At 34.2% G+C, this 19,411-nt stretch overlaps 1 protein-coding gene across 1 annotated transcript; it reads right to left on the bottom strand.

The window, feature by feature from the left end:
* Positions 1-1,394: 1,394 nt before the first annotated feature.
* LOC18094847 (myosin-17) lies at positions 1,395-16,985 on the bottom strand. The gene is made up of 39 exons (XM_006369221.3): positions 16,586-16,985; positions 15,583-15,711; positions 13,575-13,718; positions 13,310-13,455; positions 13,065-13,221; positions 12,801-12,859; positions 12,508-12,667; positions 12,232-12,381; positions 12,013-12,149; positions 11,771-11,917; positions 11,551-11,652; positions 10,990-11,047; positions 10,802-10,903; positions 10,593-10,630; positions 10,323-10,449; positions 10,043-10,213; positions 9,031-9,162; positions 8,798-8,907; positions 8,617-8,677; positions 7,734-7,911; positions 7,240-7,445; positions 6,965-7,084; positions 6,779-6,877; positions 6,469-6,690; positions 5,695-5,834; positions 5,423-5,540; positions 5,285-5,335; positions 5,119-5,199; positions 4,368-4,538; positions 3,995-4,150; positions 3,678-3,884; positions 3,350-3,487; positions 3,193-3,263; positions 3,010-3,109; positions 2,873-2,929; positions 2,718-2,774; positions 2,552-2,632; positions 2,044-2,126; positions 1,395-1,953 (listed from the first exon to the last, which is right to left on the bottom strand). The coding sequence occupies exons 1-39, from the start codon at positions 16,586-16,588 to the stop codon at positions 1,830-1,832; spliced, it is 4,593 nt and encodes a 1,530-aa protein (XP_006369283.3). The 5' UTR covers positions 16,589-16,985; the 3' UTR covers positions 1,395-1,829.
* Between the last annotated feature and the right edge of the window lie 2,426 nt (positions 16,986-19,411).

Below are 19,411 nucleotides of genomic sequence, written 5' to 3'. Positions count from 1 at the left end.
GTTATTTATTTAGTTTTTTAGAAATACTAGTTCTTCAAGAGTTGTATTTAATTTATGTAATTCTTCAAGAACTTACAATACTAATTATTCAGGAACTTTAAATCTTGATGAAGAAAAAGGAAAGAAAATTTGCTAAAATATGTTACAAAACCAAATAAATTTCATAAAGTATGAACAATAATGAAAAGAAAAAAGAAAAAGAAAAATTGATACAAGCCACGTAACATAAGAGTTCATGCATGACAAGAGTTCAATATAAATTAAAGTGATTTTGCTGATAATATTAAAAATAAAGAACAAGCAAGAACATACATGTTCAGAATAAAACGTAAAAGAGAAATTCATACATTTTATTATATATTTTTCAATACTCAAAATACAAGACAAGTAATCTATTTATAGTAGAAGAAAATAAGAACATTAAAGGACACTAGAAAACCTAAGTGTCATGAAAAAACAAAAGACTAGGGGGTGTTTGGAAGTGTGGTAGTAGTTGTTTTTCAAAGGGTTTTTCGCTCGAAAATATATCAAAATATTATTTTTTTTTATTTAAAAAAATTATTTTTAACAACAGCACATCAAAATGATCCAAAAAACATTAAAAAATCAAATTTAAGCAAAAAAATTCAATTTTTTTAGAAATATCGTATCCAATTGCATTTTCTAAATTCAAGACTCATAAAATCTAAGAGATTCTAATAAATAACTAATATATATAACATGTATATATTATTACAAGTACAACAAAAGTAAACCTTATATAAAGTCTTCTTGGCTACGTCATGCTTATAAATAAAACATTCTTTTTGGCTTGTTCATTGCAATCAGTTTTTACTTTTTTTAAGATAGCATGCATATGCATGAGATTTAACAATACAAATAAATTTAGCCCTCGAAATAAATATAGATGAATTTACAATCATGATTAAATGTATTCATAAATACGCACACAAGGGATTTATTTAAAAGGTGTAGTTCAAAAATTATTTAGCAGTCTCACAATCTAGCATATTGGAAAAAATGGAAAATCTTAACATCCATCCCCACAAATTGACAAGCATTTAATTAAATAATTACATTTATTCTTGTTGGGCCTGAAGAGCATCTTCCATAATAGAAGGATCTTTGAATTCCACTTCTCTAAATATTCTCAGACTCGTCAAGTTTATGAACATGTTTTGCATGCCGACAGGTTAAAAGACTTGAAAGGAAAATGAATGAAACTAATCCTGAAAAGTAGCTTAATCTTAAATGATTACAAGTTCAAGTCTTCTTAGAGCTACTAAAGATTTTCATGGTCATTAACTTCAGGTCTCGTGAAATTAATCAAGGAATACACAAGCTAACCCGAACACACAAGTTAATTAAAAATAAATAAATGGAACCTAACCGTATGCCGATAATCTTTACATTAATTGAATAGAATATAATCCATTATATTACAGTCAAACTACAACTAGTTTGGGCCCAAAGAAAAAAAGCATGCCCACCACTATGATCAACAAATTTACCACACTGGCCTAAAGAATAATAAGGTACCCCTTTTCTAATAAAAAAGAAATAAATACAGTGCTTGAAATAGGGCATAGAACAAGGGACAAGAACACGTTATCAATCCCAATAGGGATAACGAGTAACTTGACCCCTGATGCATCTTACCACACAATCACCGATAAACATAAGAAATGGCAAGACAGTGCCAGAAAAGGAACTATAATTTACAGTGCGGCTGGGGAAAAGATTACTATTCACAGATTCTGGGGCGCGGCCCTTGGGAGAAGTGCCAGGATGTCGAAGCTGAGCTAGCAAGAAAATATAATCATGGAATCTCATTCTGCACGTTGTAACAAGAATGAAAAACCTGAGTTTTCACGGATTAGAGGTGGAGGGTCAATATCAGAAGCTTCAACTTTTTGCATTGACTTCGAAATGTCATCCACTGTGAATGGAATGCTGCACAAGAGAATGACGTTTTTTGTTTAGCTGCAGAAAAACACGTATCAAAATTAAAGCCAAAGGCGTATGGTTACCAAAATTTATTACCTTGAGTCATCGTCCAATAAGAAAGAACTGCTCAAAGCATTGTTTGAGTCCTCCGTCATCATAACTCTCATGCTTGAAATTACCTAAATATGGGAGAAATCTTAATCAGTGATACTTCGGATATTTAGTTTTGTAAGTGAAAGAAAATGAGGGGCATGGATACAAAGACTGGTCATAGCAAAAGAAGTGAATAAATTCGGTATCAAGTTGGGTGGTTGAAGTTACTGACATTTTAATGAAAAAAACAACATCCAAAAAGGATGGGGCTCAGAGGGAAACCAAACCATTCGCATGAGTTATGCAAAACAAAGGGGCCACAGCAGATTCCATATTAACGCTTGGGAATTGGGAGGGAGAAAGAAAAGGGGGGAAGGGGATTCAAATTACACGAGTGTGCCTAAACCTTGCACATAAAACCTTTAATGTTTGGTTTTCCATCAGTTGGTGTCTGCAGAAAGTCTCAAAATAGAAATGAAAGTGACTTAAAAGTGAGAAGAATTTGACTTGCATCTGAAGATACACTATGCGTGCCATATTTGTCATCCCAGTACATAGTGCTGATCCTGTATAACTGCTGTATGCTAAGCACCTGAAAGGAGAAGCACAAAAAAATTGAGAGAGAGCCACCAGGGGGGGTGGGGTGGGTGGGTGGGTGGGGGTGGGGTGTTACTCACCGGGCAAAGATCATTAGTTATTTCTTTGAGAGTCTTTTTGGGCTTCTGATGTATAACCTGAATAACCAAAATAAAACAAATGGAAGGAGAAGAAATAATAAGTAAAAGTTGTTAACTCTGATACAGAGAGAGAGAGAGAGGATGTATAAACAAACCAGAAAGCCAACAGCTTGTCTAATGTGCTTCAATTCATCCCATGCTGAGCCTGCAAACTGGATGGCGGGGAGACGCTAAATTTAGTCTTCCAAAAGATGTGAAGAATGAAGGATTACCAATTGTTAAGACATGTTACCTCCTCTGTTGCATCGTGGCACCACTGTTCCAACTCAGCTAACCCTGCTTTTACATATTCCCCGTTGCTGAATGAGCAGCATTCGCGCCGCAAAAGAAGGCTGCGTAATTGAAATATTAGTTAGTAATATCATGTCGTCAAAGAAAATTAGCTACATAACAAATTTGAGTTGATTGCAATTACCTGTTAAATAATTGAACATTGATAAATGAAAATATCTGAGTAAACACTTTCTTGACTACAAATGGGGGAACCTGTACAGACAACACAACTATGATAATGCAATTTAAACAGGAAATAAAATTGTTGATCATCTTCGTTATACAAACTTCCCACTCACATAGTTGGCTCTCATAGTCTTTAGGCAATTATTTAGACTTTTTACTATGCTTTGCCAGTGTGCAATCAGAGCTTGTTGAGCTACAGCATTGGCTTGAGAGCGCCCCTTGACTAAACTTGCTCGTGACGTCCGGGGAGCCTGCGATTAATATTTCAAACATGATTAGGGAGAAGAAACATGCTGGATGCCATAACAAATCAGGATCACACAACCAGGGAAAGCGATAATGAATGCTATGCAATCACAACAACTTAAAAGAGTTCAATCCAATTTTATAACGTACTTTGAAGTACAAACAATTTTAAGAAAAATAACATGCAGTGATTACCTGGATACACAATCCAAGCAAAGGGGAAATCTCTTTCTTTAAGTTATCTCTAATCATCCCATATATCTTTTCAAGGAAAGCTGTTAATTGCTGTTTGAAAAGCAAAGCAGGATATTTAGCCTCAACTTGTCGCAATTCATCCAGTCCACTAAGCACCCGACCATTAAGGAATGAGAACCCAGCATTTTGTGGTGAACCACGAAGCCCCTAATATTTTATTGAGATTCAAAAACAAAATTCATTATGAACTGCAAGGCAAGACAAATGAAAAGTATTTTCCCAAAAAAAATTGATAGAGAAGAGAGAGTTGTTCTCACTTGGGACATCCTTCCAAACAATGAAGCTGATGTTGATCTTCGCCTTTGTGGAGTTAAGCTTGCTGCTCCACTTGCTTTTAGGGTGCGTTGTAGTAGCAATAATAGTGTGGATGAATTTGATAACCAATATGACAATACATCATTGTTTTCTTGGACCTAAGCAAATGATAAAGGGTATATTCTATGAATATAAAAGCAAAACTAATATTTCTAGATTCCAGGGACTGATTAAAAACAAACTGGGACATAGACTCAGCAAAGAAGTGAGATTGATTTATTTCGTACCATTAAAGATACGGTCAATGAGAATGTGTATATTCTAATATGTAACAATATTATGTTATGCCATAAATGAGAATATAGGCTAGATCACCTCAATTGCTGAACCTATTGTTCGAATGATACTGTCAAAAATACTTGTTCTTTCAACTTCAAATGACCTCCACTGAATAAGGCATCTGTATATCATACAAGCAGCAACAGGTTTGCCCCCACTGAATCCTAAATCTTGTGACACGCATTTAATTAGCAGGTCTTGGTTCTCCTGCACCACAGAAGACGACATGTCATGACAAAGCATAGCAAGAAAAAAAATGTCTGGGAACCAAAAAAAAAATAGCATTCATAACTTTATGCCATCACAATTATGCCTCCAAAATTTCCAAAAAGGAAAACTGTAGGAAGGCAATTGAATTTGAAAATTGAGTGTACTCCTATCAATGTGAGTGGCTAATACTAGGGCTGGAATAGGGCTGATTTGGAGCCAGAGCAGAGCTGAATTGAAACTCAGTAAGGCCTTTCTTGTGAAGAAGAGCAATTTTAATGGAGTTTCACCACCAATAAAACGCAAACTTGCAATAAAACAAAAAAAAAATCCAAGGTCATCTATCTAAGTAGATTTTGCAACACTCAAGACTCATAGAAATCTTAATTAGAAAGGATAATCTGAAACCTATAATGAAAAGCAAGAGAGCTTATAAATCCAAAAGGCAAAAAACTTCGAAAAGGTAAATGTCCCGAAAAACATTACGGTTGACTAATAACCTAATTCCTGACAAGGCTTAAGTGCAAAATTACAGAAACTCCCCCGCTAAAAGGACTCTTCTCCATCACAGACTACTTACCTGCTGTTTCTCATTAAGAGATTTCTGGGGCCTATCCTCATTTTCAGCTTCCCGAGAATTAGATCGGGCAAGTATTGAATCCTGAGACATTCAGAAAATGGTGTATAGAGTCATGTGAATTTTTTCTACATTAGCATGAACCAGATGCAACAACATATATTCATACCGCTGCTTTCTTCGCATCTCCATCTTGAACATTACCATTCTCTGGGGTCCTCTGCATTCAGGATTCAACAATAAGTAAAACATTTCCATCAATATGCAAGTGTTCATCCAAATGAAAGGTAGGGCATGCATTCTTTACCTGGATGATTGTTGTCTTAGGTCTTGCAGTTAAAGCTTTGGCAGTTGGTGATATAGCAAGTGCTTGTTGACGAAGTACTTGATTCTCTGATTCTAAATTAGACACCTTGTCTTCTAATCTGCAAGAAGAGGACAGAATTGCAAATACGTGCAACAATTTTGTAACATCAAAACCCAATTTGTATGTTTGATAACAACCCCCCCCCCCCCCCACCCAAAAAAAAAGAGAGAGAGAGCACCCCAAAGGCTTCAACAAGCAGACTTGTTACAAACCTCTGAACTGAATCTTGGAGTTGATCCACTTTCTTCTCAGCATCTTCAAGCTTCTTGGTTAGTTGCTCATTTGTGGCCTGAGCAACAACATAAGCTTGTTTTTCATTGTCAGCAATTTGTGTTTCTGAGAGCAACTGTGCCTGTACAAGCAAAAATTTTCATCAGATGCAGCCTGCATCTTCAACAATTGTTCTTGTTTCATATTGTCAGGTATAAACCACAACTAAGTACATATAAAAACTAAAGAATTATTAAGTTTACTCAAAAGATTAGTACCCAATGCCTCAATGCAAGAGTTAACACCCAAATCAAATATTTTTCTTTCACTTTTGGGTAAATTGATCATACTTATTTCAACACTTGAAGTCAAACAACAATAACAAAACCTCAATCCCAAACTAGTTGGGGTCGACTACATGGATCCTTTCGAGCCTGATCATAAACCGAATCCATTTACACTCAAAATCAAACATGCACACCTATGCAGTTATCATTTTTTATCAAGAACAGCAGGGACTTTGAAAGTTCGATTTTGTAGTTGGAGATCATCACATAGCTTTGCAAGTATATTATATTCCTTCCATGTCATATACAGAAACATTTACCTAGCATACTTCCACAATTTCACCATATGAAGATTAAATTCAACATCAATCAAAAAAAAGAAATGCAATATTTCTGCAGACAATGGTGCTCATTGGAGCAAGGAAACAATAATGCATAACACAGAAACCAAAAGAATCTGAAAGTGATGCTAAAACATAGCATACATACCCTCAACTTTTCAACTTCAGCTGACAATGAATTGATTTTTTCTGTGTCTTGAACCATGACAGGCGTTCCCTTAATGACTGGAGGTGCTTCTTCAATGGCTTTTCGAGCTGCCTCTCGTTCTTTAACAACCATAGACTTTGCTTCTTCTACCTGTACTTGCATGGCATGCAATGCATCCTGCAACTTGGCAAATTCTTGGGCTTTTGCCTCCTCAAGATCAATCTGTATTCAGAATAAAAAATCAGCATTGAAGTCATCACATTAAAGTGAGCACAAAATAAGTTGTGAGGTTAGAAATCAACTTCATTACCCTTAATCGCTTTTCCAATTGCAAACGCCATGTAAGTTCTTCTACACGCTTTTCCAGCTTATCCTTTGCTTCTTTAAGTGCCCCGGTCTCTCTAGCAGCCTAAATAAATTTCAAAAGCAAAAATTTAGCACGAGCTCTTTATACAGATCTGCATATTGCTGAAGTTATATGGTGTTAAAAGCTGACCATTTTGAGCATTCTGAGCTCTCTTCTTGCAACTCTGCATCTCCAACCACACTGAGAAACTATTATTGCCTTCTGAAGATGTCTATAATAAGAATGAGCTTGGTGGCAACGCCAATGAGCCTGTAAGGAACCAGTGCATGAGAGTTTCCAAAACAATTTTTCAAAATTGAAGAGTTATTCACTAGAGCAGTAAAAAGAGAAAAAATTATACAGCTCAAGAATTATAACTACAAAAAATGGAAAGAGATTGTTATGTTACAAAAGAACAACGATACCTGAATGATGGTGGTCGCTTTAGTTTGCTTCCGGAATCTAAATTCTTTTCGTGCCGTCATTGCCCTTAAGCCTGTCTGTAATGTGATTGCAGATGACTTCACTCTCAAATAGGATTTCCTGGCAATGTAGAGACGGAAATTCTTCTCGATCTTCAAAGCTGCAGCTTCTCGCCTCAATTGCTCATACAGTTTTCGGGCTACATTACCTGGAAAAGAGGAAGCGTAACAATTATAGGGAAATCCACCAATTAAGATTCTGATGAGAACAAGTAGGAGGCAATTCAAAAAGAGAGTACTGTGCTTTTAATATTGTTAGGAAGCGAGACAAAGGGAACCTGATTTCTAGCATTCTTTTAGACATCTCCTTTTTAATTAAAATAAAGTACATAAACTTAAAGAGTGTCATAAAACTGTATAATGCATTTATTGGTGATATTCCAAATACAGAAAAAAACAAACTCACCAAGGCAATTTAAGAGAGTCCAGGAAATTACCTCTTAAATAAGATTGCAAATTGATAGCAGTTTCACGCAATGAAATGAACTCCTTGCGGGCAATGTAAGTGTGAATTTGCCGTTGAATGGTTCTGGCTGCATTGCCAAGCACTTCTGCTCTCCTAGCATCCAACTCAGCCATCTGACCTGCTCTCAAGAAGACCTTTGACTTGCCTATCTGCCAAGGGTGAATCAAGATAATCACTGTGATAAACATGGACAAAGACCTAAAGTAATTTTCATATGCACTATATGAAGGGCCTTTAGGAATTTGACAAGATGTTCGTCAACAGTGGTGCAGAAGAATATTGTCTCCCTAAGTAGTTTTGAATTTGTAGCCATCTTGCTATGAATTAATGAAGGAAAAGAAGATGAAAAATGGATTAAATAGTAATATTTTAAAATCTCTTTTTCTAAGCACACAACTAGAGAAAGTACAGTTGAGTTTGGGATAGTTATGTAGATCAATATCCAACAATCACATAAATATTGTAGATTCAGTTATTAATGCTAAATAATCAAAAGCATGATTATGAACAATTGAAACTCTTTATTAGTTCAACAACCACAGGAAAGAAAATTCTGACGGTATAGGTTATGAACAAACAAATTCAATAAACTTTAAATTAATTTATTTTAGTTTTGTTCCTCTAATTTGAAGAAAATCTAGCACATTAACTACACAATTTCAAATGTGTTAGTTCATAATAAAGAAAAAAAAGTTAGGTGTCGAGGAAACGTTTTTCCAGTTAACACTCCCCACCATCACAGCGATAATAGTCCAAGCAACAAAAACACTGGAGATCAAAATCAAATAAAAAAATAAAGTGATCTGAAAAATAAAGTAAAACAGAAAATAAAAAATAAATAAAGGCATTGTCACCTGGTATCCTATCAGTCCCTTTTTATCAAGAATCATTTGACATGCAACCTTATCATCAGAGCTGCCACATGAAAAAATAAAACATATCTATTGTAACACATGACCTAAAGAAATTGGTGGTGCACAATCCTTAATCTTTATCGTAACACATGACCTAGAGAAATTATGAAATGATACTTACTTTCCTTCCAAAACTTCAGGAGCAAGTAATCCAAAACGATTAAGAAACTCATAAAAGGTTCGCCTGGTTGGATATCCAGCGCAGCTAATCCTAATTGCCTCAAGAACACCCTAATCATAAGAAGCTAACATAATCAGTTTATTGGAAAGGTAAACTCTGAAATTTAGCTTAAAGATGTAAACTTCTAATGATTGATCAGATGAAAGGAATGCTTTGAAGCATATTATACTCACACCACATCGTAACTGTTGGATGATGTTGAAATTCTCAAAAATAGCAGGCTTCAGGATGTTATTTGGCTTCACACATCGAATGTAGTGGGGTTCAGTTGCACTCAAGGTCTCCATCAAAGATTGAAGTTGTAGCTGAGAATTCAAAAAACAATATTTGTGACATTATCCTTGGAATGAGTCACATAACTCATAAATAATGCAAGAATTTGCTATCAATAAACCTGCTATGTTGTCTTTTACTACTATAACGGAAAAGGTTGTAAGCTCAAAAGCTAGAGATTAGGGTTTTCTATTGGGAAAAAGCAGACATAACATCATACATACATAGCAACCATAAGATAATCATAAGAGTGCAACATGAAACTGGCTATTAAAAGAACCATAGAGATGCTACCTAAAATGTGACTGGTAACACTTCGCAGTTCATGATGCTATTCTAAAGTGAAGCAAATTTAAAATGTCAACACCAAAATTCTCTGAAATGTAACAAGGGTGGTCTTTATTAGAAGTCAACCCAATATTTTTTTGCTTTCAACCATAAGAGTATGTTGTAATTTTCAAGCTCTCACAGAGTAATGTGTGTGGGAAAGTGAAGATGTGGTGCCACTAGCACCAATCCAAATCAAACACATATTGGGAAAACTGCCCTTGACCTGCATGTCTGAATTCTAACTTCCAACTTATTAAAATGGAATGGGAGGCCACACTATTAAGTGATGTCAAAAAATTGAACATTTAAAAAACCATGCAACAAATGTCACAAGTGGAGAAGGTAATTAAACATTGTCATGATAATAAAAATAAGAATATGAAAAGGCATGGCATGGCATGAGCATCATATATAGATGCAACGTATTGTTTCTTATAGAAGCATCTTTTCACAAGAATCCAAAAGTACTCGACAACATAATGACACGTCAACTTTGGACAACAGGACCAGTAACAAGGACGCTGATAATTTAAAGCCTACCAAATACCAATTAAAGAATTGAAGTCAAAAAGAAAAAATTACCTTAAAGCGTGAACCAATGGAAGAGAACTTGGATGACTTCGATGATTCTTCTGGAAGTGGTGGGAATAGGCCCGCCACAAAGGAGCAATTTGAAGCAGTCAACAGGGCTTGATGCTCAGCCACCACATAATCTTTGTTTTTGTCCAGAAATTGATTGGCTTGATAATTTACCTTCACATCAGGAAAAATTTAACAAGTTACGAAAATTCCTAGAACTTCTCCCCCTGTCAATAAAAGAAGATTGAAAGTACATATAAAACAAAAACTATAATTAGTTTACCTCCCCTGCATAGTGTGATATGGTGAAATCAGTGCGGGAAAGTTTTGGTTTGATAAAACGTTTATGATTTTTGAATGTCTGATACAATTTTTGCGCAAATGTTTCATGTGTAGACTTGGGAAACATGCTGCATCAACAATTAGACAAACGTGAGTAGTGACTTCAAGATGACCTCTAAAGAAGAGCAATATATAGGAAAAAACCCATTTCTGATTAATAAACACATAACAGTAATAAAAATGGAATCAATAATTAAAGAGAGCAGAATACCAGGCTTCATCTAAAAGCGCAATTATTCCTCCAGGTTTCTGTAAGAGAACAAAATGACTTATTTATCATGTGAATTACAAGACACAATAGCAATAAATTAAATAGGCTCATTTCTTCACCATCACTAGATAAATACTCTGAAAACGGTGAAAGATGATGAAACATCAAATCCTAGAATTGAAAAGGTGTACAATTGAGAAGCTAAAAACCTTCTCAATTAGGTCCAATACATCCTGGTTATCAACAAACTCAATGTAGCTCCAGTTTATCTCCTCTTTGGTGTACTCTTCCTGCTCCATTTTAAACACATGCTACAAACATACAATTGGAAAATAACAAATCAATATTAATCTGTTGTCAAAAGAGCAAGCTAAACTAGTTGATTAAGAAAGATAACCTGATTGAAATGTTGCTGTAGTTTTTCATTTGTGAAATTGATGCAGAACTGCTCAAAACTGTTTTAGGAGAGCATACACAAGCAGAGAAGCAGTAAGTCATATTTCAAGCACAATTACTTTATTTCCTTCTCCTTTTGGTTTGGAAAAAGGAGTGGCATGGCATAGTTGTTATGGAATGAGCATTTGTGATATCTAAGGCCTGATGGAAAGTATTGTTCAAAGCAATTCCTCATTAAGAAAATCCTAAACATGGAATGTTGGGTTTATTTGTTTTTTGTGAAACACTATCCCAAACACCGTGGAAACATTGGTGATGGTTTCGATTCAAGAGTCTGAACACACATTCAAAGGCAATGAACTACCAAAGATTTACAAAAAGAAAAGTTTCTGCAGTTTCCATTGAAAAGTGGAAACATGTTTCATGCATCACTAAAAAGGCTTCGTTTAAAGCCAATTCCAAGCAAACAATTGGATAATAATCTGGAACAGTTTGTTGGGTAGAAAGAAAGAAAAGCATCTTGCTCAAATGATACAATTAGCATGTCAAGTTAATGACTTACCTATTGCACTTAAAGCTTTCAAAACCATAGATGTCAAGTACTCCAATTATTGATTTTGAGTTTAAATCCTGTCCAATTGAAACATTAATTTTATCCACAAGCCTGTGCACAATAAATGTAAAAGTCATTAGTAAATTCTTATCTAACTTGATGAATAAAACATTGAACATCCAACTATTTGGGAGCCATGGGAAAGAAACATGGTTTACTGAGCTTTTACCAGTCAAACAAGCGAGAATATATCGTCTTCGCCAAAGCATCCCTGCTAGAAACTGCATTTTCAGGGTCAAGAGTCCTTGTGATAATTTCTTCTGGTGTAACCATTACACGTTTAATTAAGGCATCTTCCAAGCTCTTTGCATCACACCTATGCATTATCAAGATTAGTTAGAGATACAATAAATAACCAGCAGATCAAGATACGGGCAATTATTCAAACATGGAAAAGTGCAGAATATATACCTGAGAAGTTCTGAAGTAAAACTGAGATGGAATCTAGACTTTTCATCCTTAATAACTGAGGAATCTATCTCCTGTCCCTTGGCAAAATTAACATTTCCAAGATGAAGAATTGCAGCCACAACCCTAAAAATTCCCTCCTGAAAATAATTGCATACATAGAAATTATTTAGACCATCACGTAATAATAAAACCAAACTCTTGAAACTACAGAAAGAGAACCTGTTCTTGGTCACTAATTCCAACTATATCCATAGCCCTTCGGGTTGCAAGATACTCATGAGAATCATTTACACCGTCCAACTCATAACAATTCGATTGATTTAAATAATGGAAAGATTTTGGGCTTCCCAATTTGTATCTCTCAATATCCTGCAAAAATAAAAAAATAATAATAATAAATTTATTGAATTAACATTTGTATACATAAGCAACTTATGATAGTAATATACTGCCCATGAAGTAACATAAAGAGAAGGGAAAATGAGTGCAAATTACTTCAAGTGGTGCAGCACAAAGAAGGTAAAAGCAATGGTAGTTTCTTTCAGGATCTGAAATTTGACAAACACGAGATCTTTCAAGTAGATAAGTTCTGATAGCAGCCCCAGATATTCTCCCACTCTTGTCAAATTGGATTTCCACAAATTTACCAAAACGACTGCATTGACACACCACAATGAACATCAAGAAAACATCGCTAAGAACCTCAATTACTAAGATACCTTTAAAGATATCCAGAATCAAGCAATATTGCTGTAAATACATGCATAAAACCATTAAGCAGTGCACACCTTGAGTTGTTGTTCCTAACTGTTTTCGCATTGCCAAATGCTTCAAGAACTGGGTTGGACTGTAATTTTCAGCAGTAGTAGAAGACATCAACACACAAGAATTACACTCTTGATAGCATACAGTAAAAAATGCTATAACTAATCATTACTTATATAAATGCAATGGGAAACCTGATACATGGCCATCAGAATACCTTTCATGCATGTGGAGGAACCAAGGCAAGGAATAAAAAGTTCCAACATGCAAAGATACATTCATCTTACCTCCAGAACTTGTTGTTCAACTGTTCTTCCTTCTACTCCAGATCGTCCTCCCAGGTAGGCAAGATATCTCATAAGCATCTTTGTCGTCTCTGTTTTACCAGCACCACTCTCCCCACTAACCAGAATTGAATTGCTTTTTCCTTCATTAATCATTGCCCTATTTTATTGTTCTATAACATATCAGTAAGAAATAACAAAAGAATGTTTAAAAAATGGTCAAATGTAAGAGATGAATCTCCATTCACCTGTATGCAGCATCACCAACAGCAAAAACATGAGGACTTAGCTCCCCAAATGTTGCTCCTTTATACTGTTCCATCATGTGAGTGTCATACAGATGAGGCAATCTTTGAAATGGATTAACTGCTATCAGGATATTGCCAGTGTATGTCTGGAAAGGGAAAGTAAAAGCAGTATCATCATGGGAATATTTCCTTTTCCTCCAATATTTGTTACTTGTTTCAGCATCAGAACAGTATTAAAGTGGGGAAAAAGAGTAATATGGCTCACATAGATTTCATTAAGTTCATATCTAGCAGCTAGATTTTGCAGAACTCCAGGTTCATGCAGATATGAAAGCTTCGTCATGTCATCCACCCCTCCAGGAGGGGCTTCTGTGTCCTTTGGAAACACTTTTGATATGTTTGAGACAACCTACAGAAATTAGCCGTCCAATCAGAACCATGAGGTGGTTTCTTCATGCACAAGAATAGCAAGAGTAAAGCAACATGCAGATCACAAGTTTCTCCTTTTCTTTTAGATACAAGGAAGGGCTGTGTGTTACAACTTGAAACTTTAGCATCCTGACAAAGTATTCACTTAGACATTAGCAGCTTGAACTTAGGACATCATTTCATCAATTTTATCCAAAAAAACGCTATATGGGACATCTAAAATTCCAATCTATGCTTTCTACCTAGCTATGATCTAAAACATCTATCTTACCACCTCTTGGCATCATAGGAGAAGCACCTGGTAATGAAGAAGATTCTTACTGGATGGTTCAACATGTTTATACACTCAATTTTGATGGATATGTGACATGCAGTAATGAGAAAGGAGGAATTCAAGGAACAGCTGAAGAACATCTATGGATTTAAGATTCACAATCTCAATAAGACAATTGTAAGGCATGAAACAATTACCAAAGACAAGTTATCTTTGCATGAAGCAATAACCTATCAGATTGAGAAAATGAATAACAAAGCTCATAGTGACAAATGAATCTTAGATGATGATTATTTAATGGCAAGCTAAAGACTAATGATGATAATGTATCACTCTACGATGATATGAGTAAATTACTGGAGTGCAATAGGCCCCTTGACAATAAAATCTTCCTCTTAAGTTTGATGCTCATAGATGCAGACATTGATTCAAACATGGCCCATCCATCAGTTCATTACAAATCAAGTAAAGCTTTCCCAATCTTAAGAGGAAACACAGCCCCCCAAATTAAAGCATTCCCAAAGCTTGGAAAATCCGAACCCTGTTTCTCATTTTAGTTGGAAGCAACACATGCTTGGAAATGCATGATTTATTAGCCACCATAGTGAAGAGGTATAATGATGTACACAGCAAGGAAGAACAGAACAAGGAAAAGAAAAGACAGATTTTCCAACTCTTGCAGGTTAGATCCATTTATATATCAACAAACTTGGAAGCTGAAAATGATTGCAAATGACATCCTCAAGCCTTGTTTGGGATCTAGTCTGAAGATGCAACACGGCCTATAAAAGGCCCAGTGGGTAAAGAAAATTTTGGTAGACAGGTCCACATTATGTTCCCAAACAGGCTCAATCATTTTTCAACACCAACATCGATGATCACAGATATTAATCTCTGATTTCTTCTACATGGGGGTGGGATGGAGGGTCTATTGAGATGTACTGAAACACAATTGCAAATATAAATGTGACTAGCAGGTTGGACTATAGATGTTTCAGAATTCCTCAATTCAAGTGATTCCAATCACCAAAGCAGCTTATTAATCCCCAGAAGAATGTTGGTGGCAATGAAACTTAAGCGACCCTGATCTGGAGAATCAGGAGTAGAGTTGCTCAATCTGCTTCAGATTATTATATTTACTCGGTTAGCCTAAGGTTCCATATTTTTCTTCTACTTCCTCGGGTGAAATGTTAATTATTGCTTCTTCAGCACAAACATTCTCATGAGGGGGTACCTCCTGTCCTAACAATACAAAACTCTGACCTTCAAACACATGTACTACACACACTAATAACTAAGTTTTAGACTTCCAAATGACTGTCTCCAAGAGAATTTTTTATTTTAGTTCTATAGTAATATATATATATATATATATATATATATATATATATATATATATATATTTTTCATAAGCACTGTCACTATTAAAAAAGGAAAGGATCACTTCCATCACAGCACTAGTTTCCTAGTAATAACCTAATGCATATAGAAGGGAAGGACTGGTGGAATTAGTCTATGCACATCAGAACAAGTTAATAACCAAAAATTTTAAAAAGATGCAAGGGCTTACCTTTTTTCCATTTGCGGTATTAACATGGACCACATTGCCATTTATGCGAGTAACTTCACCATCAATCCAAGCCAGAACAGGATCTTCAACCCATACATGAGAACCAACAATTATATTGTCCGGTGCTGCCTGCAAATATTTTACTGTTCAAGCAACACCGAGAAAAAGAACAGGGGAACAAAAAGCCTCCAACACAACATAAAAGATAAGTACCTAAATATAATTGTATGATCAAAAGCAAAGTAAGAACTAGTTAAATCCAATTCTTATGTGTTGGGAAATGACAGCTGTAAGAGACAAGCTTTCATGAAAGCCTCTCGATATGGATATCATTCAACTAGAAATCCCACTCGATAACGAGGCAACCAGATGGTAATAAAAGCATTTCCATTTTTGAAGGAAACAAGAACTATAAAAGATAGTTACACTCAATTTCTCAAGTTCTAGTAAGAAATTTAATGTCTCGGATTGAAAAGAATCACTTAGCCAGGATTATCATTTGCAACACTATTTTAGCTTCCTAATGCAAAATCTGTAGCCTGACATTCAAAATAACTGCCACTGAATAGAAACTGGCATGAAATTCAAGACTATCAAAAACTTCCTGCTACCTGAAGTATTAAAATTCAAAAACAGAACAATCCACATCACCATCCAGTTACCAACCACTATCATTTCTTAGTTTTCATTTTCTCCCTATCTCAATTTTTTGTATTATTTTAATAATAAAACCCAAACTATTCTGGAACATATGCAAGATTGCTATAACAAATAACTTCAGTGCAGTTTCAAAAAATAAAAAAGGAATACCCACTTCTTCAAAAGATTCAAATAGCACATAGTCGTAAACCTAAATTCAAAACTCAAAGCAAACATAACAAACCAAACAAAGACATTTGAACTAAACAAAAACCAGACACGAAGTCATAGCCATGAAATTTAACTAAAACAAGAAGAAGAAGAAGAAATGCCTAGAATTTTATTTATGTTTGCTTTGAATTACCATTTGATAATACCGAAGTGGTACGAAACTCTTAGGCTTAGCTCATCCAACTAAGAAGAAAGGAGAAAAAGAAAGAAGCCCACAAACTCTAAGATCACAATTGACAAGTTTAACTCTTTCAAATTCAAAAATAAATAAAAAAATTCAAACCCCACTTTCTCCCTCTCTCTTTCTATCTCTAACAAAACCAACGCAAGCCCACTTTACTATATCTCTCTCTCTAAACAGTTTTGAGCTTTTTCTTCTTTATTCTCTCTCCTGAGCTTTCAAACTATTTGTGCTTGTTTCTCTCTCTAGAGTTGCAGTTTTTCGTTTGATTGTTTGGTCAGCTGTGAGGGGGGAAAAGACACACCTCTCTCCCTCTCTATATCCCATCTGTTTTCATAAATTCAAGGAAGAGATTAAAAAACTGGCATCAATGGAGAGTTTATGATAGGTATGTTTTTATGTGTTAAAAATGTTATTAAAAAAGTTTTAAAATTTTTAAATTAATATTATTTTTAGTATTTTTAAATGATTGTGATGTATAAAAATATTATTTTAATATATTTTAAAAAAAAATATTTTGAAAAGTAACCACAACCAAATTTCCAAACAGACTGAAATGATATTTTTTGGAAAAAAAAGATTTATTTTTTTATGATTAATATTTTTATATTTTTTGAATTATTTTGATGTGTTAATATTAAAAATATTTTAAAAAAATAAAAAATTATTATTTTAATATATTTCCGAGCAAAACACAAATTAAAAAAGAACTATTACAATATTTTCAAACACCTTTTTAATTACCCCCTTGCGAGTTTGAACACTTTTCTTAGGTTATCTACGTTTACACCCTTCTTTTTTTTTATTATAAAGATTGGAAAACACGTGAGTTATTCTTTCCATTTCAGTTTTTGCCATGACTGTTTTCCAGGGGATTTGTCATGAATTTGTTTTTTTATTTTCCAAGGATTAATAAAAATATTATAAATTGAGAAACCTACTAAAAATACCAGTAACTTACGGATACAAGAAAGATTATTTTATAAATATTTATAATGTTGTTATTACAAGTCAGTATGACTTGGTAATCTCATGGTATAACGGTAAATAAGCTCCTCTTAAAACGCTCGTTTTGAGAATAAATATCACATCTTATATTCTTCAGTCGATGACGTGTCAACGGTCGTCACATAATATCGTAATTAAAATAATATCTTCTAAATTGATTGCGAATCTCTTTTATTTCCTTTTTGATTTATTACCTTAACATGGATTATGGATTTGTTAACTAAGTTTGCACGCTTTGCATGTGATTTCTTAAGAACTTCTAGGAAACCAAGGATCTGTTTGTAAAAGTACAAGCCAGATTCCCTAAAGATTCTGTTTTTTTGACCTTATTATTATTATTATTATTAAAGATAAAATCACAAGTTAAAGGCACCAGGTATTTTTGTAATTATGAATTAGTGTAGAGGTTATATGTAAGAGTGAAAGTTTTGACATCCTTACACGACAAGACAAAAGGATTCCGCCCGTCTTTTCCGTAGCCTGCTCCAACAAAATGTATTCTGAATTTTTCTTTCTTTTTATTTATTTTATATTCGTGTTATTGAATATTTTATTAATGCCCCAAAAGAATAAAAATCGTGATGCTAGTCCCCAACTCGTGGGCTAGCTATCAAACGGCCCAAAATCCACTTCCTAGACGCATGAAGATATCCTGTAAATGACCATCTTATCCCCAGTAGGGCAGGAACCCCCACCGTTTTTGCACCAGATAATAACATAACGAGAGGGTGCGCTTTCGAAATGTTTACGATCACGTGTGTTAATATTTGCTAGTTTATTTGTAGGCGTTACACAGCGAGGTAATATTAATTTTTTAAAAAAGTAAAAATATAATATTAAGAGAATTAAAAATATTTTAATAATGTTATTAAACTTAATCAAGTGAGTTAGTAACAACCAAATGTTAACCTAGAAGCCTTGGATCTAGAGCAGCGCATGACCTAAGAGCCTGGGCTTGAAAATCATGCCGGACTCATGTATTTTTTTAAAAAAGTAAGAGAATTCACTTATAATTGTTCTAAAAACATATTTATTTTGTATTTTCATCTGTCTTTTTAACCAAATATATTTTTATATTTTTATATTTCTTTCTTCTATTTTGAGACATTAATCACACGCGTTCCTAAAATTCTATTAATTTTTTTTATTAATCTCTAATTTTAATGAAGAAATCATCTAAAAAATTGCACAAATTAAGATGGTCAAAGGGATAATAACTCTTTTACATAAATAGTATTTTCTTTTCCTACAACATAATGTATCAATTCAAAAGTTCAAAAGTTTTCTCCTATAATCATATATTTCAAATTCTCGTATATACTAATAGTTCTAATGTAGAATAAACTCTTCTTGTTATAAACTTTGGCAATTAGATCATATAACATCTCAAATTTAAAAAAGCATGAACTCTTTAAAAAAACTATCCAACACTTGGATACAAACATAAAATTAATATTTTCATCCACAATACATCCAAAAAAAGAAAGTTTATTTTTTTAAGACTTAAAATAAATCACTTAGAACTCAACTCAACATTTTTTTTGTCATTCTTTTCTCTTTGAATATAACAAATTTATAAATATAAGTTGCACAAATAAAAAAGAATTTGTAGTTAAGTTCTACTACATATGAATGGAAAATCATACTTGCATGAGGTAGTGTTTATTTTTGTAGTCCAATTATGCGTTTGAACGCCAGACCCAAGCGCCTTGGTCTGGTATGACTCAAGCACCTGGATCTCGCAACCATGTTAGACCCATGAATTCACTT

The sequence above is a fragment of the Populus trichocarpa genome, chromosome 1 (genome assembly GCF_000002775.5).
Source record: "Populus trichocarpa isolate Nisqually-1 chromosome 1, P.trichocarpa_v4.1, whole genome shotgun sequence".
In the NCBI taxonomy this organism is placed as follows: domain Eukaryota; kingdom Viridiplantae; phylum Streptophyta; class Magnoliopsida; order Malpighiales; family Salicaceae; genus Populus; species Populus trichocarpa.
The sequence above is the reverse complement of the archived record's forward strand: the minus strand, read 5'-3'. Positions and strand labels throughout refer to the sequence as shown.